Raw genomic sequence first — 10,397 nt, forward strand, 5'->3', positions numbered from 1 at the left:
TATTCTAATCTAATAAATAAGTAGCTACTTAGTAATTGAATTACCAATCACCCTCAGTCGAAATTTATTTCATGTGGTATTGTTTTAGAGAATATAAGTAATTGAAAGATTCTAGATTATTGATAAAGGAATAAGTAGATTTTACAGCATAACTTACAGTCACAGGCATCAAGCTTTATGATGGCTATGTTTGCTTAGGCCATCGAATAATTAATGTAACCTGCCATCCATTTCAGGGACCGCGAGTCATCGTTTTCCATATATCTTCAAACCAATTATTTGATCGAAAAGGCATTTGACGCAGTGTGCAAGACACTTCCGCTAATTTTTGGGTAATATAGTGCATTGTCAAATGGTTTTAGTTAAGGCGTTTACTCTGATTGCATGGTGTCGCTACATCGCCAAACTATGCATTCGAACGTACTTTTTCCATCTCGTCCTCCCTCTCCCATTCTTCATCCTCTCCTCAACCCACATCTCCCTGGCCTTCCATCTCCGCCCCTCCTTTCCCTGTCAATGGGGATAGCGGACGTTCGATTGCGTAGATTAATCCTGCTGACCATGAGACTTTGCCTTAAAAAGTCAAGAGTAAACGCCTTTAATTAACACCATTTGACAATGCACTTGTGGCTACCAAAATTAACGGAGGGTGCCTTCGTACACTGTCAATGTACCATTTCGATCAAATAATTAGTTTGAAAGATATTTGAGAAAAACAATGACTCGCGGTCCCTGAAATGGGTAGTAGGTACTTTGTAACATTTTTTGTGTAAGCTTTAATGGGAATTGTTAGATGAAGTTGTAAAGGGAAAGGGAAAATACTGTAGCATCTATCAATTTTGCCCTGTGCAGCGATCTAGGTAAAACCATTCTGTTTTATAAATATAAAAGCTGTCTTTAGTGAAGTGAAACATTTTCCTCTCGATCAGAGTGAAATGTCGCCAACCGGAAACTTACAAGTTTATGAAAGATGGTCTCCCATGTTATTAGTTTTCGTGAGTTCATGAATCAACAATCGGGAACTGACGTTTTACCATTGCAAAAGTCAGTTTAATTTAACTTTATTCGGCGAATAAAAAAAGCAACAGAGGTGAAGAAAAAGGAACGTTCTCTCTCTCTCTCTCTCTCTCTCTCTCTCTCTCTCTCTCTCTCTCTCTCTCTCTCTCCCCAGGTAAAACTAAGAACCTCCTTAGGGTTCAGGTATCATCTTTGATTATCATAAATATTATATATGGGAACCACAGTGATAAAATAATGTCATGTTTTTAAACAGGAATTTGTCTGTGCGTGCGCTTTCGTCTTCGCTGCATAGATCTCATCAACGATTATCTCATTTAACTTCGCATTCTCATTGACATTCCCTTTACTGTCATTTAGCTTCACATTCTCATTGACATTCCCTTTACTCTCATTTAGCTTCATTCTCATTGACATTCCTTTACATTTAGCTTCACATTCTCATTGACATTCCTTTACCCTCATTTAGCTCTTCACATTCTCATTGACATTCCCTTTACTCTCATTTAGCTTCACATTCTCATTGACATTCCTTTACCCTCATTTAACTTTCATATTATCATTGACATTCCCTTTTCATTTAGCTTCACATTCTCATTGATATCTTTTACTCATTTAACTTCACATTCTCATTGACATTCCCTTTACTCATTTAGCTCACATTCCCATTGGACATTCGCTTTACCTCATTTAGCTTCACATTCTTCATTGATATCTGGCTTTACTCTCATTTAACTTCACATTCTCATTGGGATATTCCTTTTACTATCATTTACTTCACATTCTCACTGACATTCCCTTACTATCATTTAGCTTCACATTCTCAATGACATTCCTTTACTCATTTAACTTCACATTCTCATTGGACATGGTCTTTACTCGTTTAACTTCACATCTTACATTGACATTCCCTTTACTTCATTTAATCCTGACATTCTCACTGACATTGCCTTACGCTCATTTAACTTCACATTCTCAATAACATTCCCTTTACTCTCATTTAACTTACATTCTCATTAACATTGCTTTTTACTCTGATTCAACTCCACATTCTCATTGACATTCCCTTTACTCTCATTTAGCTTCACATTCTCATTGACATTCGCTTTACTCTCATTTAACTTCACGTTCTCATTGACATTCCCTTTACTCTCATTTAGCTTCACATTCTCACTGACATTCCCTTTACTCTCATTTAACTTCACATTCTCATTGACATTGTCTTTACTCTCATTTAACTTCACATTCACATTGACATTCCCTTTACTCTCATTTAACTTCACATTCTCATTGACATTGCCTTTACGCTCATTTAACTTCACATTCTCATTAACATTCCCTTTACTCTCATTTAACTTCACATTCTCATTGACATTGTCTTTACTCTCATTTAACTTCACATTCACATTGACATTCCCTTTAATCTCATTTAACTTCACATTCTCATTGACATTCCCTTTACTCTCATTTAGCTTCACATTCTCATTGACATTCACTTTACTCTCATTTAACTTCACATTCTCATTGACATTCCCTTTACTCTCATTTAGCTTCACATTCTCATTGACATTCCCTTTACTCTCATTTAGCTTCACATTCTCACTGATATTCCCTTTACTCTCATTTAGCTTCACATTCTCACTGACATTCCCTTTACTCTCATTTAACTTCACATTCTCATTGACATTGTCTTTACTCTCATTTAACTTCACATTCACATTGACATTCCCTTTACTCTCATTTAACTTTACATTCTCATTGACATTGCCTTTACGCTCATTTAACTTCACATTCTCATTAACATTCCCTTTACTCTCATTTAACTTTACATTCTCATTGACATTGCCTTTACTCTCATTCAACTCCACATTCTCATTGACATTCCCTTTACTGTCATTTAACTTCACATTCTCATTGACATTCCTTTACTCTCATTTAACTCCACATTCTCATTGACATTCCCTTTCCTGTCATTTAAACTCACATTCTCATTGACATTCCCTTTACTCTCATTTAACTTCACATTCTCATTGACATTCCCTTTACTCTCATTTAACTTCACATTCTCATTGACGTTCCCTTTACTTACTACCTCCAATACTATATCTTATTAACAAATATATTCCCTCTCTCCCTCTAGCTAGCGCTTTTCCCCAGAAAATAATCTCATTATGTTTTCCACACCCAAATTACTCAGATATTTTTAATCCAGCCTAATCTAATCCAGTCTAACCTAACCTAACCTAACCTAGGGGCATGAAAAAAAAACGGTGCTGGTACAATACTAGCATACATCTCGGGAATTTGCTACCCGGCCACCTTCTCCTCCTTGAATTGGTGAAGTTGGCATCTTTCTTATCTTGCCCCTCCGGAAACTTCTCATTCTCTGTACTTTTAGCATGTGCTGATGTTCATCGTCCTTATTTCGTCATAAGAACAAAAGCCACCATTCTCCTTGTCTCCTCTTCCCACCTGCTATTTCTTCCTTTTCGAGCTCTTCCTTCTCCTGTTTCCTCTTCCAAAAGCGGTAATTTATCTTATTTTCTTCGTTGATGTTTTCTGCCAGGGGCTACTGCGGTTTTTTCCCACCAGAGTATCTGGAGTTTAGTCCATACCTTCTGCTTCATCAGTTATTCAATTTTTTCTTCTTTGCATCCCACAGAAACAGTTACTGTCCTTCCACATTCCCTTCAAACGTCTCTCTCTCTCTCTCTCTCTCTCTCTCTCTCTCTCTCTCTCTCTCTCTCTCTCTCTCTCTCTCTCTCTAGGCTACTTTTCCCTTTTACAAACTGGCAATTTCTCATCTCTCTCTTTCCCTCTGGGGCTACTTTTCCCTTTTACAAACTGGCAAATTCTCATCTCTCTCTCTCTCTCTCTCTCTCTCTCTCTCTCTCTCTCTCTCTCTCTCTCTCTCTCTCTCTACTTTTACAAACTGGCAATTTCTCATCTCTCTCTCTCTCTCGGCTATTTTCCCCTTTTACAAACTGGCAATTTCTCATCTCTCTCTCTCTCTCTCTCTCTCTCTCTCTCTCTCTCTCTCTCTCTCTCTCTCTCTCTCTCTATCGGCTACTTTTCTCCCTTTACAAATTGGTAAATTCTCATATTTTCTCCTCAGATCATCTTTCTTTCTTTATTACCCCATTAACAACAGCTAACTCGTTTTTCCTGGGTCCTCTTTCTGCCCCCCTGTGGAGTTCCTTTTCGTTTTCGCATTAGATCATAAATATTCATTAGAAGAAAAGGTATCATGTGCTTTGCAAAATAAATCTTGCTACTGAGGAATGTGAAAAATATCCTCTTCAAGAAAACATATCTTTATTAAGGTTATGGACATAAGAATTCTAATGGATGCATGATTAACAACTGCCGATTTTATAATAATAAAACAAAAGAAAGAAAACGGACATGCATCATTTTGGTCAGGTAATTGTTAAAAATAGTTTTACTGAAAATGAATACCTTTTCCTTATCATCTAGGTCACTCTCCAGTCGAACAGACGCGCGAGTTGGAATTATGACTGATGAAATTTTTCATTTGCTCCAACTTTGGAACTGGCAGTGACGAAACGTTCGGGGAAAACTATGTGATGATCCCGGCAAGCAAAGAAATGAGCCTTCACTTCATTCACGGAAGTGATTTAATTTTCATTTCTGTTCAAACTTTGAAGGTTTCTTTCATTTTTGTAGGAGCTCGGGGAGAAGGGAGAGGGAATTGGTTATCTTTTTTTGTGATTTTGAGATAACTCATTTCATTTTCTTTGTGTGTGTGCAGGAGCGCATGTCAGTGTTTGTAAGAGAGAGAGAGAGAGAGAGAGAGAGGTAGAAATATTGCTTTTGGTGAGTCAAGAAGGGATCGATTTTTATTAACTTGGCTTTCCTAAAAAGTATATAAAGAAACAATCCAATAAGTTCACGAAGCGTTAGTAAAATACTGTTCTTCCCTAAAAGAAAAGTGAAAAAGTAAGTTGATACAAAAAGAAATATTATAAGAAACGGACACAAAATGTTTAGATATGAATCAGCAATTTAATTAATATTTATGTGAATAAAGGATTTATGAGTAAAGGAAGATGCACTTGGCATGAAGTATCGTGATTTCAAAATGCAGTTCAGATCCACTTTTTTTTGGCATTATATATATATATATATATATATATATATATATATATATATATATATATATATATATATATATATATATATATATATATATATATATATATATGTATATAATATATATTTTATAATGATATATATATATTTATATATATATTTGCCAAAAATATATATATATATATATATAAAATAATAAAAATATACCCGTTATGATGACCTTGAATATATATATTAATACAAATATCCCGCTCCAGAATATTAATGAACTTAGAGAAAAAGTCAGAAATTTTTGCCTTAAGTTGCCCTGCAAGCTGTATGATTAGTCAAGGCCATATTTGGGGAAATAATCACAGCCACCCAGTGTTCTCAAAATCAGCCTCAAAATAAAGAGTAAGTAGAGGTCTGTGAGGAGTATTTATGATTTTGATGACGATATTGCCCCATAGCAATACTTCACTACTTAGTCGAATAGTAACAGAGAATAATATACTTCATCATTGCTTCAGTTATTCGGATATGTCTGCTGCTCTTATCAATAATAAACTCTACAGCATTTTAACCAAGAGAGCAGGAAAGAGACAGGATATTTTACTCTGAATTCTTCAGCGCTTGATAGGTTTCATATTGTTGAATACTTTTTACATTATAACAAAGTACAGGGGAATAATAACTGGACGAATGGAAATGTTATTCATGAGAACTAGAACTCATAACTATCCCTAATGATTGCAGATATGAAAGCAGTCTTGTCAGTGCTTTTAAGCTGCTGGAGCTTAAACTCATAATCATTATAGACAGTTTCTCTACTTCCGTGGATATGATTGTGAATGGGCGCTGCAGTGTACTACGTGGTTCTCGGAATTTCACTTCTCCCTTTTAAGTACCATTTTGTTTCAAATTTTGAGAAATTTTGTAGATGGAAGCCAAAGTTCAAAGAAATACAAGAATACGCATCGCACAAACCATAACTATATAACTCCGCGCCATGAATTACGCTCATTGTAAGACTAAAAAGAAAAAAAAAAAACTGCAACTGCTTTTGCTTTTATATTCCTCGATTATCTCGAGCGCCATCAGGCATAAAGTCTTCCTTGTCCAACAAAGTTTCCCCTTCCGCCAACAATAGCTGTGTAATTTTCTGGACATTTTGCCTAGAAATAATTCCTTAATTCCCTGTGTGAAAGATGCCATGAGAAAATAGCCCCGGGTTATTCAGGAACTTATTTTCTTTATCAGTCAGCGTTGGCAAACTTCCAGCGGGGAAAAAAAAAAAATGAAGGAATAAATTCCCCCGAGAGTAAAAATGAACGTGTTTGACTAAAGACGAAACGACCGGCGTGGCTCTGGCAAGGCTTTGGCAATTTGCAAAAGAAATAAAAAAAAGAAATGTTTGTAAGAATGATATTTAATCCCCTCGAGAAATCTCCCGTTTTGTCCTTTCATTTACGTATCTTCTCATTTACTCTCTCTCTCGTCTGAAAGTTTGAGGAAATGGATAAACCTGAAGGGGAACCGTATGCTTAAATTTAATTTCTCCAATAAGAAATGATATTTTTTAATGAAAAATATGTACGATGGTTCATTCATATCTCAGTATTACGAAATATTTCAAGGTAATGAATAAAAAAAGCATAGGAATCCGTTCGAATTAAATTTTCTCTCTCTCTCTCTCTCTCTCTCTCTCTCTCTCTCTCTCTCTCTCTCTCTCTCTCTCTCTCTCTCTCTCTCGTTGTTTAATCTTTTATTCCTTTTTGTATGTATTTTTTCCATTATATTTTTCTTAGCATTTTGATACTATACAAGAGTGCTTCAAAATTAATTTGGGAAAAATGCGATACTAACATCTCATAAAATTTTTTTTTACTATTATCAAAATATCAACAATGACGTCCTTGCCACCTTGCAAGACAAAGGAAAGCAAAGCAAAGCTTAGCAAGCAGATGCAATTCGCATGAGAAGAGGTATCAGTATTCATAAGCTTTTGTTATTAGGTGGCTTAGGGCGTAATCCTTTGTTTTACAGAGCTTAGTTTATAATGAACTTGGGATTACGGCAGGATTAAGACAGAAGTCTCTCGCATCGCAAAGTTCAGGCAACGGAGTAATCTAACATTGGGAAGCTTGTCTGAAGAGATTACGACCAAGGTTAGCAATAAGTCTCTCCGTCAGTCGTTCCCGTTTTCTGTGAGGTTTTCTCTCATTTTCTTTCCTTTTTCTACCATTTTCTGATTTATATTTTCTGATTTCATATTTGTTTTCGGCTTTGGGGTATCTTCTGTGAAACGTTTTTTCATGATTAGTGATTTGTTTTCTGATTTTTTTGTGAGTTATTTTCGTATTTTCTGCAGTCTTTTCTCTGATGAGGATTTTCAACTTTGGTTGTGTTTGATAATTTCTTTCAATGCGTTTTCGTAGTTTCTGCAGTGTATTTTCTCGGTTCCTCAGTATTTTCTGTGATGTGATACACCAAACATTGATTGAGTAACTTCTTTTGTGTCTTCCCCGCAGGAGACTTCTCTTCCACAAACGATGTCCTACGCTCTGTGGGTTGGGAATATCGACTAATAATCTGACCATGGGTTTGCATCCCATTCCTGGGCATATACAGTATATATATATATATATATATATATATATATATATATATATATATATATATATATATATATATATATATATATGTGTGTGTATATGTGTGTGTGTGTGCGTGTGTGTAGTCTGTATAACTTAGAACTTTATTATTATTTTTTTACCATCACACACACACACACACACACACACACACACACACACACACACACACACACACACACACGGCAACCTGAGATACAGGGTAGACAACTATGTGAGTGTCATTCTGCTTTTTTGAAGGCAGATGCGGTTCACATTGCAGTTTGATTTTTGAGAAGGAGTTTTGTAATACAGCATTGACCGGTAATATTTTTGTAGAACACAGATCCCAAGCTTGTGTGTTTTTTCTGTGTATCATTATTATTTGAAGAAGTGGTGTCTACTTCGCTATTGCTGTGAGATTTACATTATTATTATTATTAACTTTGTATGTTTAGAAGGGAGATTTTGCCTTAAATTTTTCACTATGTCCGCTGACAGTTATGGTAATGAAACCATTTCGTATGAGGCTGCTAAAAGTGAAACTCAACAACTTTTGAGCGATGTAAAACGTGTTGATCAGTTGTCTAACGCGGCAGTCAAGTTCCACATAGAGTCCCTTCGGGCAGCGGTTGATTCTCTACAAGCAGCAGCTTCCGAATATTATAAGGAGATTAAGGGTCAAGCATTAGTAAACGCTATGTCGAGAACTCAGAGTTTCCTCACTGACACGAGACACGAAATCGCCCAACTCACCGATAGCTTAGCAACACCCGTACCTGTTAATCCGACACATGCGGTACCTTCTACCCCTGGTATTCCACAACCTAAGTTGCCTCAAATTTTGATACGTACTTTCGATGGGAAAATCGAGGGTGGCCGGTAATAAAGTCACAGGAAAAAAGTCACAATTTTGGCCGGTAATAAAGTCACAAGGGAAAAATTCACAATATTTCTTGGAGGTCATTATCTTTATGATATTTACAGTCTTTTATGTTTATACGGAAATCCCCAACGGGCTTGTACTAAACAAGCCGAAGGTGGATACATACCGGGTTAAAACCCTTGGGGGTTACTATCTATAAAAGATTATTTGACTGTGACTTTTTCCTGTGACATTTTTTCTGTGACTTTTGCCTAGAATCCATTTTGATTATTTTTAAATGATGTCATGAAGTTTTCTATGCTGAATAGTTATCTTAAAGGCAAAGCACGGGAAACCGTTGAGGTTTAGCTATAACTCTTGCTAATTACACTGTAAAAAGTTAAGTATACCTTAGTTTAACCAGACCACTGAGCTGATTAACAACTCTCCTATAGTTCTTCATTGGAGAGAATCGGAGCATGCTGTTGGCCCAGGCAGACTCACCGGCCAATGATTTCTGGTAATAGAAATTAATCGTTAATTCTTCAGCTGTAGGTCCCGTTGCTAGATAACCAGTTGGAGCCAGTAAAATAAATCATCCTTGGCCAGCCCCAGGAGAGCTATTAATCAGCTCAGTGGTCTGGTTAAACTAAGATATACTTAACTTTTTCCTAGGGCCGAGTCTAAGAACCGATATAACGGACCGACCTTATTGTGAATCCGGAACCACATTATAGCGAAAATGAATTTCTATTAATTAATTCTTCACTCGAACGCGGGCTCCAGAGTGCTGGCCGATACGAATCGACCTTGCTGAATTTAATTACACTGTAGCAATAAACTTCGACTTCGTTTTCCAGTGTTGGGAAACTGGAACAAAGCTTGAGGCACTGACTGTTAAATTTACCACGACCTGAGCATGAGGCAGAGCAGTTGATGGATTTCCTAATTAAATTAAATAACATCGCTCAACAGTTACAGTAGAGGCTTTAACCGGTCAGAAGAACAGCCATCCTTATGAGAAAGAAATTATCATATGATGTTTATGAAAGGAAACGTCGAGAGTTTTGTTTCGTAAATATGATACTTGTGATCTTACTGTAGATCAACTGAAAAAGGGCACTGAAAAATTAATTGAGGTTCTAGATAGAAGTGGTGTGCATGACCCTATACGCCATCACCTTCTAACACTGTTAAGGGCAGCAAAGATCGCAACAAAGGTTTGACAAATGAGCGTCATGTTAATTCGCCTAGTAGTACTTTCAGAACTAATGTTAAAGATAAGCAAGGAGAGTCACGTTATATTTTTGTTTTTGTCAAGGCAAACGCAGCGATAAAGTCTGTACGAAATATACTACTTTAAGACTAGAAGAGAGCGTGTCCAGGAATTGTTATGCTTTGGTTGTTAAAGAAACGGCCGTCGTCCATTTGAATGTAGCAGTAACACCTACCTATTGTTTCAACTGTAATGGTAATTATCATACATTCTTATGCGCTAGAATATTGCCTAATTCTACTAACGTTAATGTAAATTCGTATCAGAAACCTTCTAGCACTAAATCAGATCAAAGTAAAGTTGATATTATGCCTATTGAAACTACCCAATCACAGCCGGGTTCCAACACTAGTAAAAAATCAGTTGCTGCGAGTAATTTTTCTCAGAATAATGTTAACAGAAATCAAGTAGTTGTTAAAACTGTTGCATCTCTCCGATCGACGTCTAATGAAGGGAATCAGATCCCAGTTAGTCTTTCTAGGCAGCGGATCACGAAAGAACATTTATTGGCCCA

At 36.3% G+C, this 10,397-nt stretch overlaps 1 protein-coding gene across 1 annotated transcript; it reads right to left on the reverse strand.

The window, feature by feature from the left end:
- Nucleotides 1-2,033: 2,033 nt before the first annotated feature.
- LOC136835777 (myb-like protein D) lies at nucleotides 2,034-3,400 on the reverse strand. The gene is made up of 2 exons (XM_067099635.1): nucleotides 3,303-3,400; nucleotides 2,034-2,907 (listed from the first exon to the last, which is right to left on the reverse strand). The coding sequence occupies exons 1-2, from the start codon at nucleotides 3,398-3,400 to the stop codon at nucleotides 2,034-2,036; spliced, it is 972 nt and encodes a 323-aa protein (XP_066955736.1).
- Nucleotides 3,401-10,397: the final 6,997 nt, after the last annotated feature.

The sequence above is a fragment of the Macrobrachium rosenbergii genome, chromosome 55 (assembly GCF_040412425.1).
Source record: "Macrobrachium rosenbergii isolate ZJJX-2024 chromosome 55, ASM4041242v1, whole genome shotgun sequence".
Taxonomy (NCBI): domain Eukaryota; kingdom Metazoa; phylum Arthropoda; class Malacostraca; order Decapoda; family Palaemonidae; genus Macrobrachium; species Macrobrachium rosenbergii.